General features: G+C 42.7%; 1 protein-coding gene across 2 annotated transcripts in view; it reads left to right on the plus strand.

Moving 5' to 3' along the window:
* The first annotated feature begins 1,495 nt into the window (after positions 1 to 1,495).
* The window catches only part of Tlk1 (tousled like kinase 1), a 108,682-nt gene continuing 91,409 nt past the window's right edge, over positions 1,496 to 18,768 (plus strand). For both annotated transcript variants that reach the window (XR_005286121.2, XM_038335832.2), the window contains exon 1: positions 1,496 to 1,776. Coding sequence is in view for 1 of the 2 variants with exons in the window: in XM_038335832.2 (XP_038191760.1) it covers positions 1,638 to 1,776 (139 nt within the window). In the remaining variant the exon portion in view is untranslated. The remainder of the gene's footprint in view (positions 1,777 to 18,768) is intronic.

Below are 18,768 nucleotides of genomic sequence, written 5' to 3' on the forward strand. Positions count from 1 at the left end.
ATAGTGAGTCCATTCTACTGATTGTGCAGGGGGCTTCAGAGCTGTGCACGCCACAGTGTGAGCCAAGGACGTGCCGTTTGCAGCGAGTCCATTCTACTTCAATAAAGTTGTTCAGCTCTTAGGTCTCAAGCAGAATGCGACGAAAAATGGCAGAATCTGAAGCACAGGAAGATTCCAATGACTTCTGGAGATAACTGACAAGCCCGGCTCTATTCTAGGACGATCGTTTATCAGAAGAGAACATTACTATGAGAAATGCAAAGTCATAAAAATAAAAAATAGAAACGACATTTTTGTACCCCGGTAATCATGTCATTTCCTTATGCCCGCACAGTTGCTCTGGAGCGCAATCTTTTCAGTGTTCTATTCAGTCTGGTTGTTTAAAGAGAGCAATAACCTTGCTGTCTTTTTCCTGGACTACTAGACTGTTCTTTTATGAACTAGAGAGCCAATCGCTGGTGTGTGTACGTGGGTGTGTAGAAAGCTACACTCTATAAATTTTAGCAAATGCTCTAATTTGTTCTGTGAATTTGTCGTCAATACTCAACGGCAGCGGTAGAAACTGGAAATTTCTAGAAACCATACCTTCTTCAAGATGAACACTATAGCCCCCCCCCCCATGTGAATTCAGTAGTCAAAATTTCCTATTTAGATTTTTCCACTTCTGTGAAAACAAAGAACAGCTTCCACCACTCACATGGGCTACTCGCACCGGGAGAATTTCTCAATTCCTTTGGTAGCTTGTTTTTAAGGAAAGTTTTATTTTCTGAGGTCTTTTATTCCGTAACGACCCGTTCTGCGGACGGGTAAGCTCAAACTGTTTTTTTTTTTTTCTTTTTTTTTTTTCTCCTGAGGGGCAAGAGGCAACTCTCAACTTTTCAGTTCCATTTTGAGGCTCCCTAAGCCGGGCAAGAGAGAGAGCAGAGAGCGAGAGAGAGCAGAGGCGTCTCGGGCAGGCTGGGTGTGGGGCGCGCGTCGGAGCAGGCGCGCCGCGGCGAGGGGGAGGCAGGTGGCAGCGGGGGCGCGCCTCCCTCCGGCCGGCCCCGCGCACGCGACTCGCCACCCCGCGCCGCGGGCCCCCGCGCCTCCCTCTGCGCGCTCGCGCCCTCCCTCCCCGCCCTCGCCCCGCCCGGACAGAGCCCTCTCCCCTCCCCCCTGCCGGCCCCGCGGCCGCCGCCGCCGCCGCCACCGCGACCGGAGGCGCTGGAGCCTCGCGATAGTGTTTGCATTGGCGGCGCGTGACGCCGCCGCCGCCGCCGCCGCCCGTAACTGATGCAGAGGTTACCCCGTCGCCTCAGCCGCCACCCACCGCCCGCCGCTGCCCGGGCGACGCCGGGGCCCGACGCACTGCAGAGGTGCCGGCAGGTTCCGCCCGCGGAAGTGGCCTCGGCCGGCGCGGTCCGCGCTCCGCCCGCGCTCCGGCTCCGGCTCCGGCCCCGCGGCCCCGGCCCCGCGCCTCCCCTCAGCGCTGCCCTCCCCGCCTGCCCTCCGCCCGGCGCGCTCCCCCGGCGGCGCGGCACTCCCCTCCCAGCCCTCGCGCCCGCGCTCGCCCTCAGCGCGGCCCCCGCCATGACGGAGGCGGGTGCCGGTGCCGCCGCCGTCGCAGGGGGGGAGTCGGGCTCCCAGAAAGTAGCTTGATGAGTGTCCAAAGTAGCAGTGGAAGTTTGGAGGGGCCGCCATCTTGGTCCCGGCTCTCCACGTCTCCAACCCCGGGCTCGGCGGCGGCGTCCAGGTCCCTGCTGAATCACACGCCGCCATCCGGGAGGCCCAGGGAAGGTAAGCGCCGCCGCGCCCTCCCGCGGGTTCCCTTGGCCCGCGCCGACCCCGGCCTGAGGTGGGGGGTGGCGGTTGGCGGGCGGGAGGCCTGCCCTCGCTCCCGGAGCCTCCCGGCCTCGGGGTTCGGGTGGGCTTGCCCTCGCGGTGCAGCCTTGGCGCGCGAGCCCCCTCCCCTAGCCCGCACTCCTCCCATAGAGGCGGTCCCCCGCGCGGCGAGCCGGGCTGCCCCGGGACCGGGAGGATGCCCCTCGCCCGCCGCCGGAACGCTCTGGGGCTGACTCGGATCCCCAGCGCGGTCCCTAGAGCGATCCCCAACGGCAGGGCGACTCGTGGGCAAGGCTGCCCGAGCCACCCCTCCAGATGGTGGCAACTTTCCTTCCTTCGCCATCGACTCCTGCGCGTTTGTGCGTTATGGCTCGCGGGTGCAAGAAGGCTCGCGGTCTTCTCTGCCGGGGGTTGTGGGTTTGTTTGGGGAGAAATTCCTGCGTGAAGGTTTCTGCAAAACACTCACGGAGATCGGTTACAATTGTTTTCTAAGTTTTCTGGCTTCTTGCATGCAAGTGTTCTGCCACCAGATGTAGCAGTCACACAGCTAGTAAGGCACCTAGAGCTATTGACTAAAATGTGAACTTGGCTGTATTTAACTCAAAGTATACTACATGAAATGGAATTTGGGAGAACACTCATTTACCAGGGAAGAATAAATGTGCATCGGATCTATTTTTACGCGCTTTTGTCTGGAAAATGCGTAGCCGTATGCGTTAGCTATTGGTAAATGGGTTGTTCGCTCCCAGTTGTCTTACACAAGGAGGTTATCGGCACCTTTAAAAAAGAAAGAAGAAAACGTTTGGAAGTCCAGCAGCCTAGTGAATTTCGTAAAGAAATTCAGAGCTTCGATTTATGGAGGAGTCGACAGGATTCGTGTATTTCGAAAATATTTCTATATTTTGTATCTAGTGCCTAGATAATTGCTAATCAAGTGTTTCATGCCCGGATCCAGTGGTTCAGGCATAGCATTCTTTGTCATTTTGTTCCCGTGAGCATGTGTGAAAGTGACAATAGGCTCAGAGATTGACATGAATATGCTCTGGAAAATTCATGGGAAGGTTTGATTTATGGCATCCATTAAACACGCTGACTACATTGACAGACATTTTCCCCTTTCGTCTCACCCCGACACTGATTTTTCATTAATAGAAGATAAAAGCTTATTTATTGAATGACTAAAATTTAATACATGAGTTTTTCTTTCTGTGCTTGAAAATTTGTACGATGTTTATGTACATGTATAAAGTTGAGTATTTGTAAGTAAACGGTTTTGAGTGGCATTTGGAAATAGGGCACGCAGTGCTTGCGCCACACCTCCACTTTGTAGCTTCATCAAAATGCCTAACGATAGCAGGAGCTTTGAGAGACCGTCTTGTTTCTAAAGTACTACACCACAGTAATAATTATTGATTTCCCACGTGTTTGTTGAGCCATTACTATTAGCCAGGACCTGTATTGGCTAATCTGCTGAGGGCATGGTGTTGGTTTAACAGTTGACATCTGTTATCAGTACTAGGAATTTGGCAGCCACCAAATTCAGATGGAGTTTCAGAGGAAGGTCAGATCTAGCCAGACTTCTCACCCATCCATGTGTGCTGTTCTGCACCGCTCCTGATGTTGAAAAATTCTGAGTGGTTGGACTTGCATAGCTCAAACTTCCAAATAACCAGCCCCCCCCCCCCCCCCCAGCACAGCAGTTTAATTTAGGAGGGAGGATCAGTTAATACTTGAAATCATAGGCTATGGTTTTGTGAAAACACCACATTTTCCTTCCTTCTCTCCATCCCTCCCTGTGGGACCTTCCATAAAGTGGAAGAGTGCGCTGCCACAGGGTTACACCCCAGCCCTCAAAACTAGGCGGTCATTGTGGAACTTTTTTTTTTTTAACTAACCAACATGTAAATTAAAACTGTGTTAATCCCCCATCCATTTCGAGACTTGGCACCATATTCTTAGATTTTTACCAACTTACGCAGGAATTGTCTCTAGGATGCCCCAGGAATCAAGATGGAGACTGTTGTGAGGTCCCCAGTTTTGTTATGAAGCGTTGGTTCCTTTGCAGGTATATGTTAACATTCTGCATAAACTGATTAAGTTTGAGAACTTTTGACTCCAAGTGAGGACTAGTAAGAAATGGTGATGGATCTTGATTCAAAATATTGAGTGAATGTATTAAATAGCACAAACTTTGTTTCTTGAAAATCTGAACTTTCAGTCATGGAAAAGTGAAATTCAAAAGATGTTAGGTACTGTATGCTTGTGAACTTTTTGACAGTGATTTAATTTTTAAATTTCTATTTCGTGCGTATGACTTTGTCTGTGTTGTGTATAAACTATGCATGCCTAGTGCCAGAGGTCAGCAGAGGGTGTGGGGTCCCCTGAACTGGATTACCGATGGTTACACGCTGTTCTACAAGAGTACAAGTGCCCTTAGCCACCAGGCTGCATCTTGAGCCCCTGGTGAGCTTCTTTTCAGCAAATTAAACTTTGAAAGTGGTTAAAGATATGTCATATGTGTCTGTAAAAGTTATTTTGAAGTTTTGACAGATTTGACTCCAAAAGTCTAAAAAAGGTAATCTGATTATCTTTAATGTTATATATTTGGCTCCCTTCCTACCTTTATTGCTGTAATTCCCATGATTATATTCATATAGTATTACTTGATTTAAAGGCAATATGGCTAAGTTTAGGAATCTGTTAGCTCTTGAGGAGTTTTGTGATAGATGTGATAGATAGACTGCTTCCTTTGCTCTGAGTCCCAGAATTTTTTCTTTAGTAATTTGGAAGGCTGCTCATAGGTGCTTAGCAGGGGTCCTGTTGTATCTTTTGAACTTGTGCTCTCCAACCCATACTGTTTTTATAATACTGATACTAAGGGGTGGGGAGGTAAGAAATTAAGATTTCACTTGGGCATGGTGGCACACACCATGGCAGCAGAGTCAAGAGATCTTGGAGTCTACACAGTGGGTTCTAGAAGAGCTAACAACAAATGAAAAGGGGAAAAAAGAAGGGGGACCACATTTCAAGTAAAGGTCAGTGTGTTCAAATCTAGTGTCTTACCAGCTAAATAAGCACATTTTAATTTTATTCCTTGTCTTTTGCATGTTAACATATGCTAACTTTTTGAATTCATTATTTCTGAGAATCAAAGATTGATTATTCAGAGTAACTTTTCTTTCCTCATCCATCTCACTAGTTATGAGTAACTTTACCTTTTTGTAAATAGTGGGAGTATTAGTGACAGGCAGCATCACAGAGCAGCTAAGTTGCTGCTTTCAGACAAGCTTCCGTGTTTGAAGACTGCAGTCCAAAGAAGAATAAAGTGTTTAACTTCAGATGCTTGAGTACCTGTAGGGAGATGTTAAGGATAAGGTGTGAACTTGGAACTCCTTGAGATCACTAGCTAGAGGACAGGTTTGTTGATGTTTTAGGGTTCCAGCTCAGTATATGTGCCATTTTTACACATTAGCAGAGCAAGAGAAAAGACAACCCAGGATAGAGGGCTGGAAATCTGAGAGATGCTACACTTTTACAGACTTTGGTCTCAGCATCTCTTTATTCTGCTAAACATTACTAAGGATCCCAAAGATTCTTTTTTTGTTAATAAATGTTTGCTGTATTAAAACTGATAATTTTGAAACTATTCATTAATTTTAAATGTAATTAGCCAGTTACATGTTAAGTGAAATTTTTGTGAAAAAATAGTGCAAAAATGAAATTAGTATAGCTAGTGGTATTATTTTATATGTTTTCATAGGATTTTTTGGCTTCCTGGAAGAACAGCTGGATTCTGCTTCTGCTTTGTGTCTGTTGGATATGTTCTGATCGAGGTGTATGAAATCTTAGTCTTTCCAGAGTGACTGACCATTCTCTGATGCTACACCAAAATTTGCAAGGGACAGACTACTGGCACGGTGGATGTGCTCTGTACTGTAAAAGTGTCTGTGAGGATCCACAGAAAGTCAGTGGACCATATATTCAGGCTCGTGAAGACTAGAATGGGTTACACATGGGAGGCGTATATTTCGAAAACATTAACAGAAAATAGATTCATTCTCCTGGTTTAGAGAGCAGAGCTAATTCAGCAGGTGAATGAGTTTAGTGTAAATTTTGGAGAAGAACCTAAGGCTGTGTAGCTGCTATGCTGCCAAGCTTGTCTAACAGTGGGAAGAAGTATTTAACTCTGAGGAATTTAATGCAGACTGCAGAGACATTTTGTGTGTGCAGGGGAGGGCGGTGAGGGAGATGCATGATAAATTCAGTAGATTCTTAGATTTGGTGCTCTTGGATTTAACAACTTAGGATTCCATCTAGTTTAAAAATAGGAACATTCTAACATTCTCTTCTTTAAGAATCCCTAAATATAGTTAAATTGTACTTATATCCATGAATGTTTTGGATGTTCTCAAGTCAGTAATATTAAACTGTTGTTGGTTTTTATTCTTCTACATTTTGCTCTGATTTTCCTCTGAGGGCTTTTCTGGAGTTGATAGGATCAGTCTTGTTGAAATGTTGCTAAGTTCCCTGTAAATATAATGAGTTCTGACGACATTTAGAGAGCCGAGCACTGTTAATGGTACAGTTTGGTTGAGTGTAATACACTGAGCACAGGATTTTAGAGTACTTTGGGGGGCCCGTTTCCAATTTTGAAAAAGAAATTATCAATATAGTCTAGTCTTTTGTTTGTAATTGCTTATATGATTTTAGAAGTAATATGCTTCAGCTTTTTAATGTTTTTGAATATATAGTTAGAAATGAGGAAAATGTTTAAATTGATCTCTCTTGAATTTAAACCATACACATTAAATATAACCTGGATATAAAATAAAATCAAGAATTTTAGTTTTATATTCTGAGGATTGTACTTGTAATATTATTACTTACAGCAATTCATTTTTCAACCTTATATGGAACATAATCTCTTCTGTATCTTGAATTTTTAGGTGTCAGTAAGTTAGGCATTAATTCTTGTTTGTAGCTGTCCGTGTAAATGTTTGCTAATTGAAAAGGTGGGGGCAGGCGTACACATAACTATGTGGACAGAAGCCAGGGTATCCAGTTTGTCAGTTAGAGCTTTGGCCTTTTCAGGACACCTAGCTTGTTATTTGGGTTCTGGGAGCCCAAATCTTTGGTCCCAAGTTATAGCAAGTGCTGTTGGCCTGTCAGCCCTGTCTGCAGGTTTTCTCCTAACCTTACTAAGGGCAGTTCAGTAAATGTAATGCCTCCTCTAGCTTGAGACTTCCAAATACTTTAGATTTATAACATGAAAATTTAGTAGTGGTGTATTTTTGTTTGTTTGTTTGTTTGTTTGTGGCTTTTGGTTTGTTTTGAGATAGGGTCTCATGTAGCCCGTACTGGCCCCAGGATGAGCTTTGAACAGGAATGGCGTGCTGCCATTCCTGGCTGAATTAGTTGATAGTGTTGTAAGTGGGAGAAGCAATGTGGTATAGGTGAGGTGACTGACATACAGTCTAGTATTTGCTGATAATTAACTGGCTTTGGACAGGTTGCTTATCTTGGTGCTTCAGCTTCATTAAATACGATCACAGTGCTGCAGGCACTGGGGACACCATCTGGTACATATCTTTCATTTTTCAGTTGTGGGAATGCAGATACTTTGTCTAGGCTTTCATTGTAAGAGAGTTGAGACCAAAATTCACATTTCTTACTTTTAGGTTTGTGGTTTCTTTTAGACTTTGCAACAGCTTTTTAAATATAAAACTGGGGTAGTGCAGTCAGGAGTAGTGCAGTACTTGGTGGCGGGGATTAGAGGCACTGATAAGTCTCTTCAAAAAATTCTCCTGAAGAACAAATGTGGCATTATACAATGCAGTCTCACTAGTGGGACCCCATCTTAAGTAAAAGCAAAACCCTCCAAAGACTAAGGTGTGGGCTGAGAGTTCAAGGCCAGGCTGAGCCACGCAGCAGTAAGTTCCTTAGCGTGGTGTGGTGGGACATTGTTGTTAATAGATCCTTACTATTTAAGACTGCTAGCACTTCAAGTAGTATGCGATGTAATCTTGTTCTTAAAAATGGCCTATATGTTAAAACACTTCAGAATATGCTAAAAGTTATGTAATTAAATATGTAAGGAAGACAGTGAGTTGGCTGCACTGGAGTAGATCTCAGCTGTACCCTGGGTTTGTCTCCGGGCTAGAGGGTGGCATGAGTAATAATAAAACAATTAAAGCTTGAGTCTGCCTCATAACATAGGTCTGTTAAATTACTCTAGTTTTACAGGTGACAGCATTGAAGCAGAAAAGTAATGGGCATGTGCCCAGCCTCACCTGGGTAACAGTGGCAGACTGGGATTTGAAGTGAGGCTTTGGGTTATAATCGCTAGGCATAATGGCTGAAAAGTGGAAATTTGGTTTTGAGTAATTTCGTTGGTTTTTCCCCTTCTGTATTTTAATTACAAGGCCATCTTTTTGCGATTCGTTCAGTTTACAGATAAACCTTTGTTAATTTTTTGGTATGACTTTTATACATGTATGATCTTACATGCCATTTTTTAAAAAGGTAAATTTAGAGCCCTCGTGGAAAATGTTAGAAATACGTTAATGAAAAATCTCTTTGTGTTTGGTAATCTAATTTGGAGTTCAATTTATCTTAATTTTTTTGCTTTAAACCCACTAGGGCTATAGCAGATAAACATTTGAACAAAGCATTTTCCTTGGAAAGAGGAGCAATCCCCTTGTGAAGGCTGTGTAAGCTGGTGGCTGAGTTCTGGACAAAGCTGTAATGCTTCGTGGCAGATCTTTGACTTTTATTAATATTCAGTATGGGCAGAGAAAAGCTTGACATTCAGTCTGTGCCATCTATGCATTATTTAAAAAACCACATAGCTTTAATTCTAATATTGCTTGGCAAATTATTGCCAAAATTCTTTGGCAAATCTAGTGAGAGGCAGAGAGGTTGAATGGGTTGATAGAAATTGAAAGCCTTGGGTAGAAGTATCTATTGAACAAATCCAAGTGGTAGGTTAATTTTGAATTCAGTCTTCCCAATGTAGCTTCATCATTAGGTCTGATATTTGGTGACTTTCAAGAAGGCCAATTATTCTTGTACTTAAATAAATGTTACAGTCTTCAGATTCATTACAAAGACAAATAGTTTTCTTAAATGACTTATAACGTTTGTTTCTTATCATCTTGCGTGATTCTATACAGGTTTCTAAATCTGTACCTTTCCTATAATTAGCTGAAGAAAACACCAAGCTTCCTTTAGCTTTACATTGTGAAGCCTTGTCTGAGAAGTGCTGGTATTAAGTGCAATTTCATGGTTTCCTACACAGTGTGTGCTTCCCTTTTGATGATAAATGGAGTGCCACTGGAGAAGGTCAGAGAGGTTTGTGTGAAGCTAATAATAACCATCCTGTCTTAGGAGACCAAAGGCATGTACGTTTTTTGTTTTCTCATGAACAGTGTTTATCCCTTAAAATACTTTTTTTTCCTTCTGTAAAAAAAGTGTTTTGGTAAACATCACTGTAATTGGTCAAGTTTGTGTACTTTTAAGATGTTTTAATTTACTTAAAGATACCAATGCTTTTCAGGGTTCTGGATCTTGGTAAACCCTCACTCATTTACTTGTGACAGTCACAGGAAGTGTACTGTTAACATCCCTGTTTACAGATGAGGAGGTGAAGAGCGGACCTCACTCTGTCCTAGTTACACAGAGAGGCTCAGCAGAGCTGACTCTCAAACTGGACTACTTTGAATGAAGTACATGGTCTTAATGGTCACATGTCTGGCAGTGCTTCTTCTTTCAGCAGATATACTAGAATAGACAACTGTTCTTCCCAAGCTAGTGTGTCAGTCATTATGCTTTAAGAGGTTTGTTTTGTTTGAGACATGGTTTCATCTTGTAATTCCTGCCTGGCCTGGAAGCTGCTATGTAGATGAGTCTGGCCTTGAACTCAGAGAGATCTGCCTGCCTCTACTTCCAGAGTCCTGGGATTAAAGATGTGTGCCTCTTAGTTTGTTTTATTTTGGAAGCTGGCTTTGACTTTGAATCCTTTGGGATTTAGCATTTAAGTGCTAAGATTATAGGCATATGCCACAATTCCAGCTTCATCCTTTTTGTTTTTTGTTACTTGTGTTCACAATGTAATAGCTTTACTCGTGGGACTGGGAATTGTGTGGAGGAGTGTAGAATGATTCTAGAAGCAACTAGATTCAAGAGCTCAGATATTATCTGTGGGCTCTCTGTTACCATTTCTGGATTTTTCTAGCTTCTTGCTTCTGGAATCCCAGGCATTTACCTGTAGCTTAGCAACACAAATGAAAGACAGTTTTTCCTTTGTAATGTCCATATGCAACATTTTGGTTAATGCTTATCTGTTTGAGTTGCCTATTCCTTAACCCTTTTAGGACCTTGGAGACCAGTAAGGGTAAGAAAGCTGTCACAGTCTTTCACTCGAGAGCACGAGTGCAGTGAGATACAGTTCCTGAGAAAGAGATAATTATAAAACAACTAATAGAGGGGTTTATTTGGTTATATCTTTTTTAAAATCTTAATTGTTACTTGTGGCTATTAAAGGCAGTGATATGACAGGGTAAATTAAAAAAAATTTTTTTTAGGAGACTGAATTTAAATCACTAGTGGGATTTTTGGAAAATTGCCAATTCTTCATTGTCTTTTAGCTTCTGTGCCAGCACTGCATGAGATGGACCTGTGTTTATAAGCTAGGGTAGGGCTTCGTACATCGTAGAATACCAAGTTTATGTATTATTAACATATGCCTTGCACTTAAGATTGTCCAAGTAATAGTTTAGCTTATCGATGCTCTGCTAGAGTTTCTCCAGGCATTTCTTACTCTGTTTTAGACTCCATTTTATAATTTTAAAGGCTAATAAATGGCAACATACTGCAAACTCCCAGCCTCTCCTGCTCTTCCCAGTATTTCTGCTTGATAGCGTCATAGTCACGCACCACATGATCAAGGACAGGCCACAAGTATATGCAACCCCTTTAGATTGTGTTGCCTCGTCCTCTATGTAACCGCTGTGATGTTTGTATACAAGAGACTCAAATGGCTCAAGGTGTACATTTCTTAGTATATGCCTTATATTAAGTGGTTTATGACTATATGTACCTTTTGAACATTGAAACTGTGTAAAAAATATTTTCATGTAGAAAGTTAATATAATGATTTTAAACATATACTTGTGTTGAATTTGGGTACCAGTTAAGGTTTTAGCACATATTGTTCCTTTTTTTCTTTTTTCATTTTTAAATGATTCTTTATGTGCATTGGTATTTTGCTTGTATATATATATATATATATGTATATATATATGTGTGTGTATGTATATATATATTAAGGTGTTAGATCCCCTGGAACTAGAGTCACAGACAGTTGTCAGCTGCCATGTGGGTACTGGGACTTGAACCCAGGTCCTCTGTAATAGCACCAGTGCTCTTAACAACTGAGCCATTGCCAGCCCCACTGTAATTTCTTAATTTAGCTAATTTATAGATTTCCTCAGCTCTCCTTCCCTTTAGGCAGGTTCTTTAGTAGTCTAGTCTGGCCTCCAATTCATAGTCCTCATGCCTCAGCCTCTCAAGTATTAGGATTCAGGTATGTATGTACCAACCTAGCAGTTCCTGTAGTCCTTTGTTTGTTTGGTTTTTTGAGACAGGGTTTCTCGGTGGAGCTTTGGAGCCTATCCTGGAACTCACTCTGTAGACCACGCTGGCCTTGAACTCATAGAGTGCTGGGAGTGCTTGGGATTAAAGGCAGTGTGCTACCAATGCCCAGCTAGTTTTTTGTTTTAATGGATGAGAATTGATTATATTTGAAACATGGTTATATCATTTATTACCAAACTCTGTAGAGCAGTAATCCTTAAACACAGTGCTCGCATTCTCTCTCTCTGTCTCTCTCTTTCTAGGTTTTTCAAGACAGGATTTGTCTGTGTAGCAGCTCTGGCTGTCCTGGAACTCGCTCTGTAGACCAGGCCTTTACCTCATAGAGATCTGCTTGCCTCTGCCTCCCGAGTGTTGGGATTAAAGGTGTGCACCACCACTGCCTGGCGAAAATTGGTACTTTTAAGCAAATTAGAATTTAGACACATGAAGATTTTGAATACAGTATCCTAAGCTAGCCGGGCAGCCGGGAACCGTCAAGTGGCCTCCCTTCTCCTACAGTATCCGTGTATATTTTTTGTTTCCCCCTTTTTTATCAGACAGCTTTCATTAATTCCAATTCACTTGGCTTCCCTCCTCTCTCATCTGGCCTCTGTGACCAAGCTGCTCTTTGTGGATCCTGCAGACTTCATACTGCTCTGAGGGACCTCATCATGACCTTGGATCTCTCTTGCTTTTCTGCTTTGAGATTTGGGGTGAGTTCTGCCTCTGGACATCAGGATATCCTCGAGAGGTGTGTTCTAGAAGAGATTTAGAGGGGAAGGAGTGTGTGCATTCTGGAGGACGACTTTTGGGAGTTTTTTCTTGTTTCCCATCTTGTGGAGGGTTGGTCCTTCTTGCTTCTGTGCAAGTGCTCAGTGAACTCTAGGCTAGTTGACCCCTCAGCTTCTGGGTACTTCTGTCACTGATTCCATTTAGCTGTGAAGTGCTGACATTACAGATGTGCATCACTGAATCTGACTTCTTCTGTGAGTCCCAGGGTTTGAACATAGATTGTTAGGCTTGTAATAAGCACCTTTATCTGCAAGTGGTTTTCAGACAGGAGCCTAGTTCTGAGACAAAGATGCAGCAGAGTCAGTCCTGTCCTTGTGGAACTTGTGTGCATCTTGTGAGGAAGACTGACTTGCAAGATCCTTAGAAGGTGGGCTGAATAATCTGAGTTAACAATTTTGACTTATGTTGTAAACATGAATTAGTAAGTAATTGTGGTGTATATTATAGCAAGCTGTTAAATTTGTTGATCATTTGGTTGTTTGAAGTAAACTGAAGCAAAAGAGATGAGTAGGATGTTGGCCTGGGTATTTCTTAGAATAGTTAGTACTGCTGGAGACTGCTGGAAGCTGGGGACTGAGGAAGCACAGCCCCTTTACATTAGAGTGGGGCAGGTTAAGTCCTCTAAAGCAGAGTGGGGAGGAAGGTAATTGAACTTCTGTCACAGAGGTCTGCACAAAGTGCCCTCTAGAGAAAGGAAATTTAACTGCTAGTAAGATTTTCTTTTGCCAGACCACATTTTTAATCCCTGACTCGAGAGGCAGAGGCAGGCAGATCTTGTGAGTTTGAGGCCACCAGCCTGGTCTACAAAGCAAGTTCCAGGACAGCCAGGGCTGTTAGCGGGGAAACCCTGTCTTGAAACACTAAAAACAATGACAACAACAAAAAGGTTGTCTTGTTTCAGTAGATCTTGACCACTAGTGAGATTGGATTTAAATGACATTTTCATCAAAATCCCATTGTCAGGTTTTTAAAAATGTTTTTTATCTCAGACATTAGAATAAATGGTAGTGTTGTCACACTTTGATATATCAGGTGGAAACAATTTCTTCCTTATGCTTTTCCTTTTGGATACTTGTATATTTTCTATTGTAAAAAGCTTTATACCCTTATTGAATTTTTCTTTGACATTTTAAAGTGCTTAAGCCCTTAAAAGTTATTGGTCTCTAAAGTTCAGATACTCTTACTGTAATTCAGTTAATTTTGTTTCTAAAGTTGCATAGTGTGATACCTTTCAGATAAAGCATAACCTACAGAAATGCTCACAAAGTAAGGCTCAGTGAGTCATTATAAACTCTGACCTGCGTAACTGCTACTCAAAAAGAAGTAAAAGCCCTCCTCCCACCAGATGCAGCCTTCTTTGCATTGTTACGATATAGTTAAGCCAGGGTTTGAACGTCACACAAATACACTCACATAGTGTACAATTCAAGTCTAGCTTGTTCCCACCAGCATTTGTAACATTTATCTGTGTAAATTCCTGATACTAGTTTGTATTTATTTATCAAGTATTTTCATGAAAATGCTGTTGTTATTTTTTTTAATACTCTGTATACTTCTTGTTACTTGTAGTGTTCCTTCTTTTAGAAGAATATGTGTTTGTGGTACTGCTGGGCAGATGCACATGCTAAGTTCCCCCAAGAGTGCTCTCTTCTTTTCATTTTTGTGTTTTTGAGACGGGGTCTCACTACCAGGTTGGCCTTGAACTCAGAGATCTGTCTGCCTCTTCCAGTGCTATGATTAAAGGTGTGCCTTCACAGCCTGGCTTCTAATAGTGTTCTTAAGAACATGTTTATACTGTTCTATTCATGCACTGTTACTGCAGAGTTACTGGATTACAGGCGTGTGTTTGCCTGTAGAAGATCCTGCTAGGTTTCTAAAATGGCTGCACTGTTTGACCTTACCAAGAATTCTCTATGAACTGTTCAGCATCCCAGCAACAACTGGGATCGCCAGTTTGAGTCACTAACTATTCTGATGGATGTGCAGTGGTATTTCTTTGTGCTTTTAATTTTCTTCTAAAAACATTTTTGTTGTTAATCAGACTTCATTTTTAGAACAGTTTGAGATTTCACAAGAAAACTGAGCATAGGTACAAGATTTTCCTTACTCCTGATTCCCCTACTATATATACAGTCTCTCCAATTATTCAAACTCACATCAGAGCAATTTGCTCTTTTTGCTATTAATGAAACCTACACTGCCTCATAATTACTGCTCAGAGTATGTTTAATTTTCTTTGTGGAAGGGTGCTACTTTTTTATGAACCTTATTGGCTTGACTTCTTAGGTATCAAACTTTTTTTTGTTGTTTTTTGTTTTGTTTTGGTTTTTCAAGACAAGGTTTCTGTTGTTGGTTGTTTTTGCTCTTTTACTCTTTTGGTCTTTTGACTTTTTGAGGGGTCTACCACCCAGCTCCTAAATAAATAATACACGGAGACTTTATTCTTACTTATTAATGCTTGGCCTTATCTTGGCTTGTTTCTTGCCAGCTTTTCTTAAATTAGTCCGATTACCTTTTGCCTCTGGGCTTTTCCCTTTCCTTACTCCTACAGGTTGACTGGGTGGCTGGCCCATTGTCCTCGCCCCTTGTTCTCTTGTTGCTCCTTTTCTTCCTCCTTTTTTTTTTCCCTGTTAAACATTTTGTCCCCAGTCTGTGCCTTTGTTTTGTTTTTAGTTAGTTAGTTTATTGTTTATACTCTGCCTGCCAGCCCTGCCTATCCTCGCTCCTGCCTCACTACTGGCCATTCAGTCCTTTATTAGGACCTTCAGGAGTTTTAGACAGGCAAAGAATCACAAATGTTAATCAAATGCAGCATAAGCAAAAGTAACACACCTTAAAATAATTTTCCATAATGGGTTTCTCTGTGTAGCCCTGGCTATTACAGAACTCACTCTGTAGATCATGTTGGACTCAGCTCAGAGATCCACCTGCCTCTGCCTCCTGAGTGTTGGGATTAAAGACTAATTGTCATTTTTGTTCTGGTTTCTTTTTTCATTTTCATTATGTGTTGTATATATGAATGTGTATGTATTCTTGCATGTATGTTGGAGTACATGGGGAGGCCGAAGTTGATGGGAATCATCTTCTTCCACCTTACCTATTAGAAATCTCTCAATAAAACCTAGAGTTCCCCTACATAGCTGATCATAATAACCAGCTTGCCCTGGGAATCCCCTGTCTCTAGAAGTCTTCCAAGAGTAGAATTACAGGTTAGCCACTGGGGATCTGACTCCGGTCCTCATGCTTGCATGGTGACCACCTCCCACAGTCCTCATATTTGCATGCTGAGGACCTTCAGCACCTTAACTACTGGTGGTGTCCCTTTCAGAGGATATTTGAGTGGAACAGAGGATGCAGCTTCCGTGCTAGGTCACTCATCCAGTATTTTGGAAGCCTTGGATTTGATTTTGAGTGTACATACGTAAGTGTGTGTGTGTGTGTGTGTGTGAGTGAAGAGGAATTCTTATATTTTGGAGAATTCGAAAACATTTATTCTTTAACAGTTTCATATTGACAGTTTTGTATTTGGAGTATACCTCCCAATCCCCTCTTTTTTTTTTTTTTTTTTTTTTTTTTTTTTTTGGTTTTTTAAGACAGGGTTTCTCTGCAGCTTTTTGGTTTTTTTTTGTTTGTTTGTTTGTTTTTGTTTTGTTTTTCAAGACAGGGTTTCTCTGTAGCTTTGGAGCCTGTCCTGGAACTAGCTCTTGTAGACCAGGCTGGTCTCGAACTCACAGAGATCCGCCTGCCTCTGCCTCCCGAGTGCTGGGATTAAAGGCGTGCGCCACCACCGCCCGGCTCTCTGCAGCTTTTTTAGAGCCTGTCCTGGACCTAGCTCTTGTAGACCAGGCTGGCCTCGAACTCACAGAGATCCGCCTGCCTCTGCCTCCCGAGTGCTGGGATTAAAGGCGTGCGCCACCACCGCCCGGCTTCCCAATCCCCTCTTATTCCTTTTCTCTCCATCTAAGAAGTCACTTAAATTGTTTGCTTTTTAAAATTTATTTTATATATTTAAATATTTATGTGGGTGCATGCTCGAACCAGCATACCTGTGAACGTCAAAGGATAGCTTGTAGGAATAGACAGGTTCTCTACTTCTACTCATGTGGGTTCCCATGGTTAAAGTCAGGTTGTCAGACTTGGTGGCAAAGCACCTTAACCTGCTAAACCATGAAATATTTTCTCCCCAATTCGTGCCTTTGCTTTGTTTTTGGCTTGTTTGTTTTTTGGTATTTCAAGACGGGGTTTCTCTGTGTAACAATCTTAGCTGTCCTGGAACTAGCTCTTGTAGACTAGGCTGGCCTCGACCTCACAGAGATCCACCTGCCTTAAAGGGGTGCTTCCCATGTAGATTAGATCCATGTATGTCTCTCTTAGGGTTCTCATTGTTGTCTAGGTTTTTTGGGATTGTGAATTGTAGGCTGGTTTTCTTTGCTTTATGTTTAAAAACCACTTATGAGTGAGTACATGTGATAATTGTCTTTCTGTGTCTGGGTTACTTTACTCAAAATGATGTTTTCTAGCTTTATCCATTTGTCTGCAAATTTCAAGATGATGTTAATTTTTGTGCTGTGTAGTACTCCATTGTTTAACTGTACCACATTTTCCTTTTCCATTTTTCAGTCGAGGGGCATTTAGGTTGTTTCCAGGTTCTGGCTATGACAAACAAAGCTGCTATGAACATAGTTGAGCACATGTCTTTGTGGCACTATTGAGCATCCTTTGGATATACACCTAAAAGTGGTATTGCTGGGCTTTGAGGAAGCTTGTTTCCTAATTTCCTGAGAAATTGCCACACTGATATCCAAAGGGGCTATACCAGCTTGTACTCCCACCAGCAATGTAGGAGTGTTCCCTTTACCCTACAACCTCTCCAGCATAAGTTGTCATCAGTGTTTTTGATCTTAGCCATTCCTACAGATACAAGATGAAATCTCAGAGTTGTTTTGATTTGGATTTCTCTGATGACTAAGGATGTTGAGCATTTCCTTAAGTGTCTTTCAGCCATATTAGATCCTCTGTTGAGAGTTCTCTGTTTAGGTCTGTACTCCATTTTTTATTGGATTATTTGTTCTTTTGATGGCCAATTTCTTGAGTTCTTTGTACATTTTGCAGATCTGTCCAATGTGGGGTTGGTGAAGATCTTTTCCCATTCTGTAGGCTGCCATTTTGTCTTATTGACCATGTCCTTTGCTTTACAGAAGCTTTTCTGCTTCAGGCCTACTGTCCCAGGTTGCTGGCTCAGTCCTGTTTCTGTAAATGTCCCTGGTCTGGATCCACTCCTGCGGAGGTCCCTGACTTGGGGTTGGTCCTGCAAAGGTCTCTGGCTCCAATCTATTCCCTCAGAGGTCCCAGACTTTGGTGCGCCCTGTTCCTACTTACTCCCTTGGTGGTCCCAGACTGATGCCCATACCCTTAGAGGTCCTGGCTCAGGCCTACTCCCTCAGAAGTCCCAGACTCCTGCCCAGACCCACAGGGGTCCTGGCTCAGGTCTACTCCCTCGAAGATCCCAAATTCACGGCTGGACCCACAGTGGTCTCAGGCTCTGGACCTCTGGCTCTGGCTCACTCTCTCAGTGGTTGCTCCCCTGTACCTGCTCCTGTGGAGTTCGCTGTCTCAGGTCTGCTCTGGCCCAGGTCGTTGGCTTGCTTCCACAAATGTCCACCGTCTGGATCCGCTCCTGCTCCTGTGGAGTTCACCGTCACAGGCCCACCCAAGAAGACATTTTTCTAAATTTATAAAAACGTTTCCTATCATTTTAATATAGTCATTTGTAGCTGTAAAATTCTTCAGTGACTTGATTCATGTAACACATTCTGATATGTATGTCTCTTTGTTTTTATTCATGTTTTCTCTGATTTCTTTTGCCTCATTGGTTGTTTAAGAGTATGTTAATTTCCAGCGGACTGTGAATTCTCCAAAGTGCTTTTTGTAACTGATTTCTAATTTAATTCTACTGTGATTGTGGAACATTTTTTTTTTGTATACTTGCAGCTTGTTGGTGTTTGTTTATAGAATATATGGTCTTTTGAGAGTGTCCTGGTTGTGTTGTCAACTTGACACAAGCTAGGGTCATTTGAGAAGAGGAAACTCGAGTTGAGAAAATGCCTCAAGATTGCCTATAGACAAGCCTGTAGAGTATTGTGATTGCTGTAGAAGGGCCCAGCTCACGGTGGGCTCTGTTGTTCCTCGGCAGGTGGTCCTGGGGTGTATAAGAAAGGTTCTGAGGAGTCCCAGCCACAAACTACCACCTCTGTGGACTCCACCATGCCTCGTCTGTCATGATGGGCTGCCCTCAAACCGTTAGCCACAATACAGCATTGCTAATAAAGCATTGCTGTGCCCCCACCTCCGTGCCCCAGGGTCTCACATAGCTGTTTTGGCCTTGAACTCACAGAGATCTGCCTGCCTCTGCCTCCCTAGTGCTGGAATTAAAGGCGTGCACCACTATGCCCAGCTTCATTGGTCCCTAAGTAACAGCTTGGTAAGTATTTGACAGTTATGAGGAAAATAACTAACTCATAC

Source organism: Arvicola amphibius, chromosome 7 (genome assembly GCF_903992535.2).
Source record: "Arvicola amphibius chromosome 7, mArvAmp1.2, whole genome shotgun sequence".
NCBI lineage: Eukaryota > Metazoa > Chordata > Mammalia > Rodentia > Cricetidae > Arvicola > Arvicola amphibius.